General features: G+C 48.4%; 1 protein-coding gene across 5 annotated transcripts in view; it reads right to left on the bottom strand.

The window, feature by feature from the left end:
- The window catches only part of GLT1D1 (glycosyltransferase 1 domain containing 1), a 114,873-nt gene that overhangs the window by 91,974 nt on the left and 4,600 nt on the right, over positions 1–18,299 (bottom strand). The window contains exon 1 of one of the 5 annotated variants that reach the window (XM_057526547.1): positions 11,000–11,208. The exons of 1 other annotated variant lie outside the window; for it this stretch is intronic. In XM_057526547.1, coding sequence (XP_057382530.1) covers positions 11,000–11,067 — 68 coding nt within the window. In that variant the 5' untranslated portion in view covers positions 11,068–11,208. Of the gene's footprint in view, positions 1–7,734; positions 8,038–10,999; positions 11,209–18,299 lie in introns of those variants that run through there. 3 more of the 5 variants (XM_057526548.1, XM_057526546.1, XM_007189676.2) reach the window with 3 other exon arrangements.

Genomic DNA, 18,299 nt, shown 5'->3' with positions numbered 1-18,299 from the left:
CATTGGCAGGCAGATTCTCAACCACTGCGCCACCAGGGAAGCCCAAAACTTCCCAATTTTAAGTTTGGATTGGGACACACAGTTTCAAGGACAGGAGCCCGCTGTGTCCCCCTTTGCCTGGCAAAGCAATAAAGCTACTCTTTTCTACTTCACCCAAAACTCTGTCTCCGAGAGTTGATTCGGCACTGGTGCACAGAGGCCGAGCTTTCGGCATCACTTCTGTGAGTGATAACTTGATTCAACTAATAAATTCCCTGAGCACCTATTATGTCCCAGGAGTTCTGGCTTATTTGGCTTAAGGAAGGCTTTTTATTTATTTATTTATTTGAGAATGAAAGCATCTCCAATAAATTAAAGAGACTTTGAGCATGTTCCAGGAATTGACTGAAGCTCCTTGCACACCCCTGACCCAAGATTCAAAGATTCAGTGGGACTCTACCTGCTTCCACCTGGCTGAAAGCCATCCCCTTTAACTGAGTACACAAAAAAGCTTAATCATTTGTGTGTTTAACTTATGTGAATTTCCATAAACTATGATGTCTTGATTAAAGAAAAAAAAAAAAAGATAGGGCAGGCAACACGAATTGCATTCCATTCCATAGCCATGAGCCCCTGCATGATCCTGAGATGGGAAACAGGGGTCTAATATTCCTTAAGGCCATCCCACGCTGTGGGCCTCTGAGCGTGAACAGCTGGCTGGGACCAATGTTTCTCACAGGACACAGCACCTACTGGCAGCCCAGTGATGTCAACCAAGGCTCACCTGGGGGGGAAACAGTGTCATGTCACTGGTGGGGCAAAGTCACCTGTGTTGAACTGTGAAATGTTACCCTCTGACAATATTTCAGGACTGTCTGATACATTAAAAGAAACGATGCTGGTCTTGAATCCGTGGTGGAGCTCAGCGAGATGAAGGTCTTTGTGTGGATGCAATGCCCGCGTGAACCCGTGAGCCCCAGTTCGGAAAGGTAAACTGCACAGAGCACTGTCCCCCTTGCCTTTCCGTAAATGAAGTGAGATGATAACCCATTTGCAGGACATGGTGTTACTGTGCATGTTATCTTTGTGGGTGTGTTTTGTAAACAGTAAAGTGTATCTACTTTTTTAATGCAATTCTAATGGGATTCCTGTACTCAAGAGAATTACTGTTAGGAAATCACTCTTTTTAAAAGGAAGCAAAAATACAATCACAAAACAGGCAAAGCGTCTAGATCAGGTCTCAAACCCAAATGTCTGCTGGGCTCAGGCTGTTGAAATAAATGAATGGGGAGACGGGGGGCGGTGGGGACCATAAGGCATGAGGAGCCCTCCCCCAAACGGGAGAGAAAGGTCCCATCTGCAGGGGTCAGTCCTGTACTGTCTAATAAGGCAAAGTGGGCCAACGGAGCACTGTGGACATGGCAAGTCTGAACAGAGTGGTGCTGAGTGTAAAATACACATACAGTTCATTCGTAATTTCTGTACTGATGACATGCTGCAATGATATTTGGATGTACTGAGTTCATGGGAATGTATTACTAAAATTAATTTAATCTGTTTCTTTCTGCTTTGTGTAAAGTGATTACTAGAACGTTTTAAATGACACACGCGGCTCCCTTTATGTGTGAACACGCTGGATTAAATCCTCTTCAGCTCTAGACAGCGGGTACCATGAAGACACCGTCTCATGGTGGCCAGTTCTGCCAGTTCGCCAAGAGAAGCCAGGTATTTGAATTTCTGTGAAAAAACTTCCCAATTTTAACCATCTCCCCTGCAAGTTATTTCCTGCTCCTTCAATGCCAACAATGTTTGTTATTCCCTTAAGTCTTCAAAAGTTCACAGGTCTGCTTTTCCCCTTTCCTTCATGGATAAGAATCAGTAAAGCCTTCACTCTGAAACGTGTGGCCTCCAGAGCATCCATTGCCATGTCCCTGCTTCCTGCAGCCTTGAATGTCCCCGTCACTCATTTGAACGGGAAGCACCCAACCCCCGGATCCAACCACAGTACCCCACCTACGCACACTCCCACCCCGGGGTATGCAATCTGGGACCTGGGGCTGCACTTTCAGACACTCAAACTCACTGTTTCTGGCTGGGCTTGAACTGGATGGATGTAGGGTTGGGAGGTGCTAGGAAAGAAAACCTGACAGGAGTGGGAAGTGGACCCAAGACACAGAGAGCCACTGACTCCTGTCCATGTCATCTTGGCTGCAAAATCACACCTGAAGCCCGCTCCACCTCCAGACTTTTTATAGGATAAGCCGTGAAATCTCAGTCCTTGCCCAGGCTGATTGGGGTTGGGTTTTCAGTGACGTGAGGCTGAAAATCTCTGTGAGGATCACAGACCAGCAGCTTAGAGCCTTTCTTGTTCGCTGATATAAAATCCACTTGTTGCATCTAGCTCCTTGTAAGCCATCAGAATCTCCAACCACAGCGGGTTATCTTTTCCCCATGCCCCTCCATCCCTTCCATGGCAACAGTCCTCTGACCTCAGAGGGTCCCAAAGCCCCTCCCTGTCTCCTGTTTCTTGTTTGGAGAAAAAGGCTTTAGTCTCCTAGACCCTCCCTGAATTCCAAAGAGTAGACTCAAGCAGTCACTACTTAGGGAAAGGGAGGGGACACAGAAACAGAGTAGAAGCAGTCAAGAAACAATAGTTCAAAACAACAAAAACGAAAGTAAATAAAAAAGGAAAAAATTTTTAAAAAAAGAAGAAGAAAAAAATAGAAAGAATAGTTCAGTGATAAAACAGAGTCCTAGATCCTCCTGAAGTGATACAGATAACAGTCTGATGCATCTCTTTGAGTTGTTCTGCAAGAACTAAGACCCCTCCCAGGTGGAGGATGGTGACTACACACTGAGCGTAAGCATGTGGACCCCAGACTGGGTGGAACCAGAAGGCTGAGGATTGAGATTCCCAGAACAGCACTCCGTTACCTCCCCACCAACCAATCAAAAGAAAGGCATGCACCCTGCAGCCCTCATCCCAAATGTTGCCTTTAAAAACACTTCCCTGAAAACCATTGGGGAGTTCGGGTCTTTGGAGCACGAGCTGCCCATTCTCCTTACTTGGCACCTGCGATAAACACTGTACTTTCCTTCACCACAACCTGGTGTCAGTAGATTGGCTTTGCCGTGCATCGGGCGAGTGGACCCAAGGTTCGGTTGAGTAACACAGTGAGAAGTGGCCACTGCTCACTCAGCAGCACACACCAGAGCCCCACGAGCATCTCTGACATCTTGTCTCTCCTCTGCTGCATCATCCCAGGTCCTTCCAAATCATGTTCGAATCTATCCTCTCCCTCCCTGTGTCGCCACCTCAGTCCCTCGCCCTGTAATCCTGTTAGCATTCAATCCAGAGCCTTCACTGTGGCAATGATTTGGCTCACGCCTGCCAGGCCGGGTGCTCTCTCTTGCTGGCTCTTCAGCTGCCTCGGCTTCTCAACTCCACAAGCCCCTTCCTGCCTCAGGGCATCCGCACATACAGTTCCTTTGGCCAGGAATGCTGTTCCCAACCTCTCTCCCTCTTCACCCAGCTAACCTACAGGTTTGAAACCCCAGCTTAAAAAGTTATTTCTCATACGCAAGTGTTCACAGCGGCACTATTCATAGTAGCCAGTAAGTGGAAACAACCCAAACGTCCTTCAACTGATGGATGGACAAGCAAAATGTGATATGCCCATCAACAGAATGTATTATTCAGCTATAAAAGAATTAAGTACTGATGCATTATGTAAAGTCCTCAGAAAGGACCACATAGTGTATGATTCCATTTATATGAGATGTCCAGAATAGGCAAATCCATGGGGACAGAAAGATTAGCGGTTGCCCAGAGCTGGGGTGGGGGGGATGGGGAGGTGACTGCTAATGGGTCTGGGGTGCCTTCTGAGACGGCTGAAAATGTTCTGAAATTAGATAGTGGCAATGGTGTGTGACTTTATGAATATACTAAAAACCACTGAATTGGATGCTTTTAAAAGGGTGAATTTTATGGTATGTGAATTATATCTCAATAAAAAAAACTGTATGAGAAAGAAAAAACTATTACTCAGGGGAGCCTCCCAGACCCGCCCCCCCCGCCCCCCCGTAGAACTAGGTCTGTCCTTTGAACATACTCTTACCACCCAGCACTTCTTCCTAGCACTGATCATATTGTAATTAAATAATCTGTGTAATCGTATGTCCGTGCTAGAAGGCTGGAAACTTCTTTCGAATGACAGGGCTTAGCACTGAGCTGATGTGCTAAAAATTCTCTGGTTGAACGGCTGCTGGCTTCCGCAGGGCTCACCTGTCCTTCCCTGGCTCCACGCCCAGGGTCTTCACAGTGCTGTGCCCACTAGAGATGCTCAATAATAAATATTCGCCAAATGAAGACAATAACCGACAATGATTACATCAGGGGAAGGAAAGGAAATAGCCTCTTCCCACTGACTTAATGTACCTCTGAAGTTTCTGAAACTGAGCAGGACCCTGTGGGGCTACTGGGCTCAGAAGCCCCTCTGTGTCCCCCATTTCTTGTTTGTAGGAAATACGCTGCAGCCTCCATGACCTTCCCTGAGTCCCAAAGGGCAGGTTCAAACAGTTGCTAATCAGCGGAGGGAGGGGATGCAGAGACAAGGGGGGAGGAGTCAGGACACAATAGAGCAGGGGGATGGGATGAATTAGGAGCTAGGGATTGACATATAGACACTACTATGTATAAAATAGATAACTAATGAGAACCCGCTCTATAGCACAGGGAACTCTACTCAATGCACTGTGGTGACCTAAATGGGAAGGAAATCTAACAAAGAGGGGATATATGTATACATATAACTGATTCACATTGCTGTATAGCAGAAACTAACACAACATTGTAAAGCAACTATACTCCAATAAAAATTAATTTAAAAAAAAGAAACTATAAAAAGAACTATAAAACTATAAAAAAGAAACCTTGGGGCAGGGTCCTGGTTCCACCTCAAGGGATACACAGAACAATACCTTTGAGCTCTTCTGAAGAACTAAAACCCCCAACAAATGGAAGATGTTCACTACTTGATAAAGCAGTTTTCATTCCAGAGAGAAGGTCACAGTTTGATAACCTTGAGAACCACAGAAGCTCACCAGGAGACCACCTGAGGCCAGATTAAAGGAATGTAGGCCCTGCACACACCCTGATCCTTATCAGCAACCCCGCCCTTGACCCATTGCTATAAAACTCCTCAGGGACTTCCCTGGCGGTCCAGTGGTTAAGACTCCACACTTCCACCGCAGCGGCATGGGTTCAATCCCTGGTTGGGAAACTAAGATCCCGAATGCCGCGTGGCTCGGCCCAAACAAACAAAAACCAAAGCAACTCCTCACCAAATTCTCCCAGGTCGGGACACACAGTTTTTGAGGGCACTAGCCCACTGTGACCCCCTTTGCCTGGCAAAGCAATAAAGCTATTGTTTTCTACTTCACCCAGAACTCTGCTTCTGAGATTCGATTTGGCACCGGGGCACAGAGGTCAAGTTTTCGGCATCATTTCCTTGGCATCTTCTAAAGAAAAAGTAGAAAACTTGAACAGGCTCAGGCTTTTTTCCTTCCCATATGCTCGGCACTCACAGCAGAATTCAAACTTAGACCAGCAGAAGGCAGCTGGGCAGTAGGGTCAGGGCTGCATTGGATGCCATGATGTTTGCCTTTCTTCCTTTTTTTTTTTTCCCTTCCAGTGAGTTTCCAGAAAGTCTTGTTTGCTTCTGTTATCTAAAGTGCTTCCCATTCAAATAAAAACTCTTTTATACACCGTTTTCCAGATGAAGAACCACAGAAGGAAGAACACAAAGTCACAGCCACTGTACAAGTGCTGCTCTCACTCGGGGACACTGCACTCACTTGGGTGCCAGGGCACTCATCCAAGCACTGACTTCTAGGACTCCCTACTCTGGACCTAGCAAGCCTCAATCCTTCACCTTTTCTTCTTTTCCATCTCTCTCTCTTTTTATTTTGTATGTATGTATGTATTCTATTTTAAAATTTTTTTGGCCATACCTTGCGGCTTGTGGGCTCTTAGTTCCCCAACCAGGGATTGGACCTGTGCCCTTGGCAGTGAAAGTGCAGAGTCCTAACCACTGGACTGGCAGGGAATTCCCTTCTTTTCCATCTCTCTTCCTGCATTTCCCTAAACCCTTAGCAGTGCTGCAGACAAACTCTAGGTGTGAGGCCCAGTAGTCTAGCAAGTCTCTGATAGTCCGGTTTAGAGCAAGGGGTCAGCATACCTTCCCTGGAAATGGTCAGAGAGTAAATACCTCTGGGTGTGCAGGTGGATGATCTCTGGCCAACTGCTCAGCTCTGCTATTTATTTTAGCCTAGCAGGAGGCGCACTTTGAAACTCTGATCCCTTGTTACCTCATCACTAAAGCAACGGTGTGACTGTTTTGTTTTTAGTTTTTTTACATCTATGACTTGTGCAATTTAAACTTCGACCTTTACTGTTAGCAACTGATCTGAACCCCTTCGGCTGATTTAGAGGATCCTCAACATTGCCTGGTTCTTCTGGAAACTGTTGGCAGCCCCAGGGGATTAGAGGTGAACGGGGACCCGTGGGTCCCCTCGCTGCACCCGTCTTCTAGCTGAGTCAGGTGACACCATGGGGACACAGACCAGATGGAGGTGCAGACAGCAGCCCTGCTGGGCAGGCCAGGCTCCCTGGTTCTCGTCCACACAAGAGCCAACGCAGCAGTGCCAGTAAACCGCATACCCCAAACAGAGCTCCTTTTTGTTCAGAGGTGAAAAAACACCTCTGACGCAGGTTTCTAACATTTATAAGTGCTTAGGAGACAACCCCAGAGAGTAGGCCCTGATTAGGGTTTTAAAAATTCTGGCAAACAGCCCCTAGGTTAGAAGGGAAAGTTACCTGACCCAGGGCAGACTGATTATACCGAAGGATATGTAGGGTGCAACATAGACAATAAAACAGTCCCTCTCTAGTTATCAATCCGCAGACAAATATTCCCCCCACATGCCTTCTCCATCACCTACACCTTCTAAAAAACTCCTCGACAGCAGAGGCCCAAGGTTACTACAAAAACCCCAATATACCCAGCTTTTCTTGGTTTTCTCTCAGTATTTTCCCTCTATAATGAAGGAAGTTGTGGATTTTTTTTTTTTTTTCCTCTCACTCCTGATGAAGTTAATTTGTAGATCAGGACCCACAAAGTGGAGGCCACCTCATGGCCCGGCTGATGTCACAAATCTCAGCGTAAGTCAGTCTGTGTTATAGGACAGGCCTCATGATCAAGGAAACAATACACATCAGTCACGATGCTCTGACTCGTCTTTGCCGGGGTCCCTGACCCTAGAGAAATAGGGCCTGCTACCTTGTAAGGAAATCCCCGATGGCCTAGCCAGTCATGCCCTGCTTCCATGTTGTTGCTTCTGAGATTCTATAAAACTCGCTCTCAGCCAAAATCCCTCAGAAGAGGGCTAGGCTGCTTGGGAGGCATTGTGCCCCCCAAATCCATAGACTGTTTTCCCTTGAATAAGGGGAATCAGCGTCATCACTAAATTGTATTCATTTTGTCGTTTGACACTCTCCACATTCAATTGTCAAGCCCTGTGCGTTTCACTTCTTAAATATGTCACTTCCAAATGGCATCTCCTCTGCCACCATCCTGATCCACCCTTCAGGCTGCAGCCCAAACCATCTTCGACGACATATCAATCTGATAGCGTTTCATGGTTGCATCCCGTGCCTGGCACAAAACTGCAGGTCCTGCGTGACCTGCATCCTACCTGCCTCTCAGCCACGTCTGCAGACTCCCCCGAGGGCGGGGTTTGTCAGCCTCGGTACCGCGGACGTTTTGAGCTCGTTCAATCTCTGTCGTAGGGCTGTGCCGAGCGTTGCAGGGTGTGTAGCTGCACGCCTGGCCTCTACCCACTGGATGCCAGGAGCCCCTCACCCCCAGCTGCGACAACAAAAATGCCTCCATGTACTACTCCATGCCCCCGGGGGCAAAATCACTCCTTCCTCCTCTGCACATTCTCTTGGCCTCTGCTCCCATGGAGAATCACTGACCTAGAACATTCTATTCTGCTAAGTTTGCACAACTCAGTTTGGGAAGGGATCCGCTCTTGCCCACATCCTACCTGCTGCCCCTCTGCCTGAGACACCCCCCAACACTAACCCTTCCCTGCCTCGCCAACTCACGTTCATATTCTTACGAATAGCCCACGTTTATTCAGTGTGTACTAAGCACCAAGCCTGGTTCAAAACACTGAAAACGTATTAACTCATATTTGATCCTCATAACAAGCCTGTGTGGCAGGTCTGAGCTGCCATTATGTAACCTGGCTTAGATCTTAGGGATTTTAAGCAGGGAAGCCGCCTTGTGAAGGCAGGAGGTCTGCTCCAGAGCTTGTGTCTTTCTCTCAGTTTGCGACGCCTGAACCGTCCCACGTCTAGCCTGGGGTGGTTCCCCAGAGCATCCTACACGTCCAGTCCTGTACGGATGTGCCCATCACAAGTCAGCATCGCTATTTATGTATCGGGTGTTCACTCACAACTACAAGCTTGAGTGTGCAAGAATAGACTCGTTCCTTCTAAGTCCCTTCTTAATTAACTCAGACACCCTCCCCTGCTAGACTGATGAGGACCCCGATCTTACTCATTGGAGGGGGGGGTTCCCTCCGCTGCTGCCCAGGGTCCCTGGAGGGTCTCAGGGGTCTTCCCCAGAGAACGTTTGAGGAGCTCCTCTGGTTCTCACTGCTTCCTGGTAATTGGCTCCCAGGGAAGTCTGTCACCATGGAAACCTCCCTCCCCCTCCCCTTCAGGACACCGAGCATCATTTCCTCAAGGAACCTAGGCTTTCACAAGACAGAAGATGTCTTCCAGCAACTTCCGCTTTTCCCTTTTTCTTCCCCCCCACCCCCCCAGCCATCCTTCCTGAGTGAAGGGGAGACCAAAGCCTGGCTCTGAAGAGAGAGCAAAGCACAAAGAACAATCTTTATTCCGCGTCATGCACAGCCAAGAAAACACAGAACAAAGTAACTAAAGGGCCCTGCACCCTGCTGAATGTCCGTGGAGGTGCCCGCCTGGCCCCCCTGAGGGACCTTTGGTGGCTGCAAGCCTTTGGACGATCTGGGCTCCGGTGTACAGCTCGAGTGAGGAGTGGGGTGTTAAATAATGGATGTTCTCTCTAGTTTCCACAGCATGAACTACGGGTGCAGGCTCTGCTGGGCTGGCCCCTCTCTCTCTCTGACCTCCTTTCCTTGCCTTAGTCCAGAGAGCATGGATTCTTTCTGTTTCTCAAGCCTGTCAAGCTTGCTCTGGCCCCAGGACCTGTGTCCGTGCTATTACCCTGTCCCAGGTCCATCCATCCTTCCAGATCCTTGAGTGGCTGCCTCCTTCTGTCACTGGGGTCTTGGCCGGAATGTCACCTCCTCAGAGAGTCCTCCTCTGAAGCCGCAGCCCCAGTCACCTCCTTCATTTCTGGTTAATCCTGCAATCTCTCTCTCCCCCACTGGAATGTGCTCCATGAGGATAGAGACCACCATGTACCTCCTGGCTGTTTATGTCCAAATGGGTGACAGCTGGGACTTCCCTGGCGGTCCAGTGGTTAAGACTCCGCACTTCCACGGCAGGGGGCATGGGTTCGATCCCTGGTGGGGGAATTAAGATCCCGCAGGCCGCACAGCATGGCCAAAAAATAAATAAATAAACAGTGGTGAGCATAGCTGCCTTCCAAATGAGTGATGGCGGTGCCACTGACTTAAGATAAACCTGTGCCGTGAAAATCCTCGTGGGAAAAACCTAACCCTAAACTTCAGAAGACTGACGTATCCTGCCCCTGCTGCTCTTTAGGAGAACTAACATATTTGAGGAGAAAGGGATGTGAAAGGGGAGGTGTAGCCCCAATCACTCATTTGGATGATGAGGAAGAAGGCCCACAGAGGGGAAGTCAATTGAGAAATTTCATGATGCAAGTCAGTTTGCTTAAAAAAAAAAAAAGAAAGAAAGAAAAGCTGCTATGAAACTTCGGGCACTAATCAGCTCCCTCCCTGCCCTGGGGACTTACCTTCCAGCAGGGAGAAGAGAAAAAGGGGAGGAATAAACCTAGAAAACAAGATAACTGCAGGAAAAGATAAATGTTAAGAAGATAACCAGGCAAGGAGATGGGGAAGGTGGAAACGGCAGAGGAGAAGAAGGAAGGCTACTTTGTGGGGTTTTTTGTTTTGTTTTTTCGCCACACTTCGCAGGCACGCTGGATCTTAGTTCCCAGACCAGGGATTGAACCCGTGCCCCCCTGCAGTGGAAGCTTAGAGTCTTAACCATTGGACCACCAGGGAAGTCCAAGGAAAGGCTACTTTGGATGGCAGGTCCAGTAACACTGGTTTGCACTTTTGCTGCTCCTTCTGCCTGGAAATCCTGGTCCACCCCTACTCCCACCCCCGCCAGGCCGCCCCAGCTTCAAGGGACCCTCGTGGCACCCAGGATGCCGCGCAAATGTCACTCTAACACGGAGGTCTCCCCGGAGCAACCCGCCTAAAACAGCGCACGCGCACAATTGGCCCTCGCGGGTGCGTGTACACGGGTCTAGAGCTATCACTGCATATTTATACCCATGTGTTTGTATTCTTTCTCTCCCGTCCCCGCCGACGTGCCGCGTCCCGAAGCCCCGACTTCGCGTTCCGTCGCCGCCTCCCCAAACCTAGGGCGCTCACGATCCATACGGAGCGTCCGTGACGACGGCCGCGCCGAGATGCGGCCGCAGAACGCCGAGCAGCCTCCGCCGCGCTGCCTGCCTCGCGGGGCCGCCCCGGCGCCGGGCACCAGCGGCGTCCCCGGCCGAGCGGCCTCGGGGGAGCGTTAGGACCGCAGCGCCGGGCGGGCCCCGGGCACCCGCGCCGGAGCCGGACACGCGGCCCTCGCCGCCCCGCGCTTCCCCGGGCCCCGCGCGCTCCGGCCGGTCCGTTTGGGCGCGCGGTTCGGGGAGGCCGGGCCGACCCCCGCGCCCCCGGCCGGTGCCCCCGCCGGGACCCGGGCCGCCGCCGCACCTACCGGACGCGCTGGGCCGTGATGGCGTTGCCCGTGTGCCGCCGGAGCACCGCCAGGAACAGGAGCCGCATGGCGCCGCCGCCGCCGCCGCCCGGCCGTCCACCGCCCGCCAAGGCCGGGCCCGGGGCGGGGCGGGGACGCGGGCCGGGGCGGCCGGGGTCCGTCAGCCCGCCCGCCGCTCCCCAGGCCGCGCCCGCGCTCGCCGGTTCCGGGGCCGGGGGTCAGGGGCGCGCGGGGCGGCGACGGGGGCGTGTCCGGGGGGGGTGGGGGACGGGGCGCGGGGCCTCTCCCACGGGACCAGCGGCAGGGGATCCTCGGGCCCCCAAGGGAACCAGAAGAGACTCCCACGGGGGTCCCGGAGCGGCCGCAGGTCTGCTTCCATGGGGACTGTCACCAGAGGTGATTTCGGGTCCCTTCGCACAGAGATAAGAGGTGGGTGGCCACAATCTCCTGCCACAGGGACCAGAGTTGGCCACAGGCTCCCCACCACACACACACACACTCAGAGGGACCAGGTTGGCTGCGCGCTGCTGCCATGGGGACCAGGGGTCCGCGGGCCCCTTTCCATGGTGGCCGGCACCAGGGGTGATGGCCGAGTCCCTCCCACAGGGACCAGGGTGAGCGGTGTCCACTTCCATGGGACCACCACCAGGGACTTCTGGTGTCTCTTGAAAATGAGAGATGGGGCAATAGTAGCCATCTTTCCCACAGTAAACAGAGCTAAGAAGCAGGCGCCCCTTCAGAAGTGTTAAGAGAGAAACTGAGGGCTATTTAAAATTTTAGTTAGAGCAAAAGTTCACTCCAGTTGGGTAGCACAGAACCGGAAGCGGCCAGGAGGGCCCACAAACAGTAGCTGCGGTGAGGCTTTCATACCTAAAAGGCAGAAGCAAAGTAAGGAAATTATTAATTGGCTACTGCTGGAAGTCTAGTTGGCTCTTCGTGATTGGTTGTCTTTAGGTTTCGATTCTGTAACCTTGAGGCATTTGCAGCTTAGGTTTTGGTTTGATTAAGGAAGAAGCTGGGCATTTAAGCCCCCCCAGTCAGGTGGCCTCCTTGTTTAACAGATGGGACCTGAGCTCCCCAGTTTACCACAGTGGTTGTAGGTGCATTTCAGTTCCTTTGTGAGCTCAATCTGTATTCCTGTTGTTAGAAGTTGAAGTTTATATCTTGGCTCCATAGTCACCAGGGACAGAGACCTCTCTCTTTCTTCTCCAGCATGGTCTTGTTTGGCCTTTATTCTTTATTTTTAAAAAAATTTTATTCATTTATTTGTTTATTTATTGGCTGCGTTGGGTCTTCGTTGCTGCACGCAGGCTTTCTCTAGTTGCTGCGAGCGGAGGCTACCCTTCGTTGCGGTGCGCAGGCTTCTCATTGCGGTGGCTTCTCTTGTTGTGGAGCATGGGCTCTAGGTGCGCAGGCTTCAGTAGTTGTGGCACACGGGCTCAGTAGTTGTGGCTCACAGGCTCTAGAGTGCAGGCTCAGTAGTTGTGGTGCTCGGGCTTAGTTGCTCCGTGGCATGTGGGATCTTCCCAGACCAGGGCTTGAACCCATGTCCCCTGCATTGGCAGGTGGATTCTTAACCATTGCGCCACCAGGGAAGTCCCTGGCCTTTATTCTTAAGATGGCCTCTAGGTGCAATGTGACTGCCAGAGCTCCACCCATCACATTCACATTACAGGCCAGCAAGAAGGAAGGGCAAAATGGTGCATTTCATTTTAAGGGCCCCTCCTGGAATTACACACCGCGTCTGTGACTTTATCTTACTGTGCACATGACCACATCTTCCACCCAAGGCAGCTGGGAAATACAGTCTGTTAGCTGGGTACATTGCCACCCTGAATAAAATGGTGTACTAGGATGTGGACATTACCTTTTTCAGGGCTACCATTCAATCCACTTCAGAGGCGCCTTTCACAGATGGCTGCATGTACGAAGGCCTCCCCCTCCCCCCCCCATGCTCTCTGTCCCTTCTGTACTGACCCCATTCTGTTTCATGATCAGGGAGTGGTCAGCCCACCCCTCACCCTGGTCCTGAGCTCACTCACCACTCTAACCTCCGCTTGCTGGGGACAAAGTCCTGCACTGGGAAGGCCCTCAACAGATGTTTGTTGGATTAAATAAAACCACTGAATTTGCTCTGTTGTGAGATTTTATTCCCATGAGAGTACATTCCTGATTTTTTTTTAGTGAAAGTCAGTGCTGCCACAATAGGATTTGCTAGGCTGAAGCTGGCTTTTATTCGATTTTTCTGGAATACACCAGTTCCATGAGGTAAGAGATTCTGACATATCTTTAGGGGCCCATAACTTTATGCTTTCATGGCTTCCGTTTACCCATTTGGAAAATAAGAACTATAAACAGTATCATAGTTAATTAGTTCATTTTGATGAAGTCTTTTATGATTCTCCCAAGTAGGTAATATAAAAGAGTACGAAGACAACAGTGTTATTATTGAATAATGTAGAAATAATTCCAGGGGGGGCGGTGTAGAACAGAAAAGGTTGTTGGCATCTCTTAGGAGATTTATCCAGATGCTTCTAACATAAGGGTCTTAAAATATATGTAGAGAAAAATTTGTTTTTCCTTTGATCATAGTGTTTGCTCAGACCATCTCTTTAGTTCCTAGCACCAGGGAAAATTATCTACCCTGTATAAAAGTGATAGCATTTTCAAGGGAGGGCACTGTGGGCATATTGACTTTAGAAATGGGTCTGTAATAAAAATCAACACTTCAGGGGAATTCCCTGTAGGTCCAGTGGTTAAGATTCTGCGCTCTCACTGCCGAGGGCCTGGGTTCCATCCCTGATCCGGGAACTAAGATCCTGCAATCCACGTGGTGCAGACAAAAAAAAAAAAAAAAGCAACACTTGACATCTTTTTTTCTTTTTTTTCCCTTCATGATATTAATAAGTGAGGCGTTCTGCTTCTTTATTTCCATCAGAGTTTTCCATCTTTGCACCATCATTCCTCTCCATAGTACTGAGAACTACAAGTGCTGGGTGTGTGACAGAGACAGAGACAGAAACAGAGAGAGAGATCTTCATAAAAAAAAAAAAAAAAAGATACACGCAGAACTGAACTGTGGTTTAAGCGCACTGGCGATGCTTCCTTTTCCTGGCTTTCACTGACAGCACTTGAAAGTGACCAAATGCAAAAAGAAAAGCTGTTGGTCTGAAAGTAACTAGTTCCTTCTGGTGTTGTTTAATGAACATGTGGAAGTCAACCAGGAGTAAGTGATTTCCCCTGTGAGCTTTGGGCAAGAAAGCAGGCCTATGACTCCCACTGCTGTTTTGATGGCTGGGCAGACTCATTTCGTAACTTTTCAGCAGGAGGACGCTCACCCCAAAGATTCTCAGCACTGCTGAATGAGACAGTGAGCCTGACAGCATTTGGTGCAGCTATAAGGCTTCCTATTTCTAATTACGGAAGAGACACAAGTCCAATTCTGTGCACACTGGAGGTGTACTAAAGGGAAGATGTTCTAACTGCTTCCAGGAACAACCTGTTATTTGCAGAGGCCCATAGTTAACCTTTAAAATTTTCAATTTATTTTTATTACACAACCAAGTTTTGTTACATAGCCATACAGATAAACAAAACAGAATTTTAAAATCACACAGCATCCCACTATCTGAGAAAAAGGCTATATGAACACTTTGGTTTCAAGTTTTTCCAGACTGCACAAATAATCATCGTAACAGTGGCGCTCACCTGTGCTCGGCAAGGTTCTAAGCACTCTGCCATGCTCCTCAGTCTCCTCCCAGTCCTAGACGGTAGGTACTATGGTTCTCACCACTTTGCAGACGAGGAAACTGAGACACAGAAAGCAGGAGACCTCCCGAAGTAACACAGGCAATGTGAATTCTTTACTATGATTCTTTGGCTCTCTTTTGGACTCAGTTGTTGACTTGTATCCTGCTTTTTGTGTGTGATTGCTACAAAAAAATAGGAACACTCTACACTTTGGGGTGGGGGGGAGTAACTGCTCTTTTTGCAATTGTGATAGGCAAAATTCTAACTTGGCCCCCAAGATTTCCCACCTCCTGTTTTACACCTTCTTCCAGTTCAAACACTCATCCAGGTGGTGCTGTGAAGAGAATTTGCAGAAGTGATTCAGTTCCCAAATCAGTTGCCCTCCATATGCAGGGTGAGTCAAACCCAACAGCTGTTTCTTTAAAGGGACTGGGCATTTCCTGATGTTGGAAAGATGCAAAGTATGAGAGAGGATACGATGTCAGGGAGATTCTCTATTGCTGGCTTTGGGGATAAAGGGGGGCTGTGTGACAAGGAGTACTGGCAGGTACGAGGGGCTGAGAGCAGCCCCCAAATGCCAGCCAGCAGGAGATGGGCCCCCAACCCCCCCACCTCAAGGAACTACACTCGGCCACAAGCACAGGAGCTGGAAAGAACTCTAGGTGAGATCTCAGCCCCACCCACACCTCGCTGTCAGCTTCGTGAGACCCTGAGCTGAGAACCCAGTCAGGCATGCCCAGTCTCCCGACCTGCAGAGCTGCCAGATAATAAGTGCCGGTTGTTTTAGCCGCTAAGGTTGGGGTCATTTGTTACACAGCACAGAAAACTAATACAATGACATATCAGCGATACTTCTCAGAACCTACTTCTACAGTAACATGCGAGTGACTTCATAACATTACAGTGTATGCAAGCACTGTAATTTATTTAACCAGTGCCTTCTTATCGTGTATCTTTGCTGTTTCTAATCTTTTTGCTATTTTAAGCAACACTGCAATGAACATTTTATAGCTAAGTCTCTGCACACATTCTTAAGTTCCCAGAAATGGAATTGCACTTTCAAAGTGTAGGCAAATGTGGTTTTCATACAAGTGACTAATTGTCCTCCAGAACAGTCGTACAATGTAACTCTGCATTGGTCATTTACATGCACACTCATCTACCAAAACATTGCCAACACTGGGTATTTCTCCATTCAAGTGACAAAGCATCCCTCTTTTTGCATTTTGTAATCATCGGTGAAATTTGATTTTTCTTTTCCTGAAGGGCATTGTATTTTTTCTTTTCTCTCTCTGTGCAGGCATGTGTATGTACTGCTTGTATTAGTTGGGGCTTTTTCAATTGCAGATGACAGAAAGTCACTCTTGCTTAATCAAAATGAGAATTTATGGGCTCACACTTGAAATGTCTGGTTGGGGGGGAAGCTACTTTAAGCCAGGGTCAGAACCAAGACCTAGAAAATGTCATTTTGAAACAAGGGCGTTCTCACTTCATTTCAACCTTCTTCTGGGTTGCTTAATTCTTGGGTTTCACAAGATGGTTCCCAGCAACTCCAGGCTCACATCTTTATAATTCCAAATCTAGCAGAAAGAGGAATGTTTTTTCCTGGTTACTCCAGAATAAGTCATGGGGTTAGCTCTGATTAAACTAATTTGGGTCGCATGTCCATCTTTGAACCAGCCGCTGTAGTGCAATAGATGGACTACTGCTGATTGGATGGGCTTAGGTCACATGACCATTCCTAGCCTAGGGGACCAGCCAGTCCTACCTGAACCACAGGGAGCACTGATTTCCCTAGAAAATCCAGGTTCTCTTACCAGAGGAGGAATAGGTGCTGACTAGGCCCACGGGACAGCTCTTCCCCATGATGCCTGGACATTCACTTTGCCAATTTTATTTATTGGATGCTTATCCAATACATTTCATAAGATGCCAAAGAACTCTATAAAATAGGACAGCAACTTTGTCATATGTACTTCAAATATTTTTTTTCAGTTTGTTTGCTGTTAACTGCAATTGTTCTTTTCTTTTTTACAGATAAGTTTTATATCTTTATGGAGTCAAATCAATTAACTTTTCCTTTATGGCTTTAGTGTTAGGCTTAGAAAACCATTCCCCTCCTGAGATTTTATATTTGCCCAATTTTCTCTTAACGCTTTTATCTTTTCAATTTGTCCATGATAATATTTTATCCATCTGGAATTTATGTCAGTACAATATGTGAAGCCAATTTTCCCCACATTTACTTTCTTCCAACAGAATTTATTGAATAATCCATTCTTTTCCCCATGGATTGGAAATACCTTTAATTATCACATGATGAATTATTTTATGTATGTGCTTCAATTTTTATCCTTTGGATGCATCTCCATTGATCTTTCCTGTAAGGCCTAATTTTCAAAATAAATACACTTTAACTACCAATTATCTATTTTATGATTGCAACATAAATTATTTATAAGGAATTTTTTAAAAGTGGTAGTTAAAAGAGGATGGTTAGGCGTGGTCCCACATTTGTTCACATCTTGTACTTCAAATAGGAAGAAACAGAAATTCACTTTCTTTTACTTAACTCTCTCACTCCCTCTTATACCGCCCTCTTTCTATCTGTGAATGCCCGACTTTTGCAGATGTCTTGTGGGTCTTTAAAACCCAGGAGGGAAAGAACCCAAGAAGCAGAGGTTGCTACTCCAAAGGTCAAATAAAGCGAGTGCTTCAAAAAAGTCAAATCAAAACCCATCTTCCTGGTCACATGCTCTCACATCTTCTGTAAAAATAAAACACAGGTCATTCTGAAAGCTGAATTCATTCTCACAAAGGCGGGTTAGTATGGCTCTGGTTTGGGCTCCAGAAAATAAGACTTGATTCCATTCCATTGGTTGGCTCTGTTTTTAGTCCTTCTATTTTCTGCTTCTACCTAGATTATCCCCAGCCAGATACTGTTGCAACAGGGACTCCCTGCAATAAACAGAATTTCTGACAACTTTCCATACCTGAGGAGAGTCGGAAGACCGATGACACGGCCTGCGACTTTAGCTAGTGACCTATGCCATGGCCTGATGCACAAAGATGAGCTGGGCCTAAGTCCCTCTGCAGGGAACTGGGAAACAGAAAAGCAGAAGCACTGGCCGTGAGTGCTGACAAGGAGCCGTCATGACACGTGGGGAAGGTGGTCAGCAGTTTGTTGACCGAGTGAGCGACGCGTGGAGGTGGAGAAAGTCCACGATGACTACTTGTAAGCCAGCGTTTTGAGGAAGCTGAAACTGTGCGTAAGCACATGCCACTGTCTGGTTGCAAGGGCTGAGCCATGCAGATGTGAAGTGAGAAGCAGAAACATCACGAGAGAAGTCAGAGAAATTGGGCAGCCCCTGAAATGCCCTCCACCTTGGGTGGTTTCTGAATACCTCCCATCAGAGGGCATCTTCTCTGAGTTCTGCTCCGAGAAAGGCACAGGGGACAGGGTGACGGCGGAGAAGGGAGGGCCCTGGGTTTTGAGCAAACAGCGCATTTCCAATTCCAGCCCACACCACAAGCATACTTGCGGTAAGGT

The sequence above is a fragment of the Balaenoptera acutorostrata genome, chromosome 13 (genome assembly GCF_949987535.1).
Source record: "Balaenoptera acutorostrata chromosome 13, mBalAcu1.1, whole genome shotgun sequence".
NCBI lineage: Eukaryota > Metazoa > Chordata > Mammalia > Artiodactyla > Balaenopteridae > Balaenoptera > Balaenoptera acutorostrata.
The sequence above is the reverse complement of the archived record's forward strand: the minus strand, read 5'-3'. Positions and strand labels throughout refer to the sequence as shown.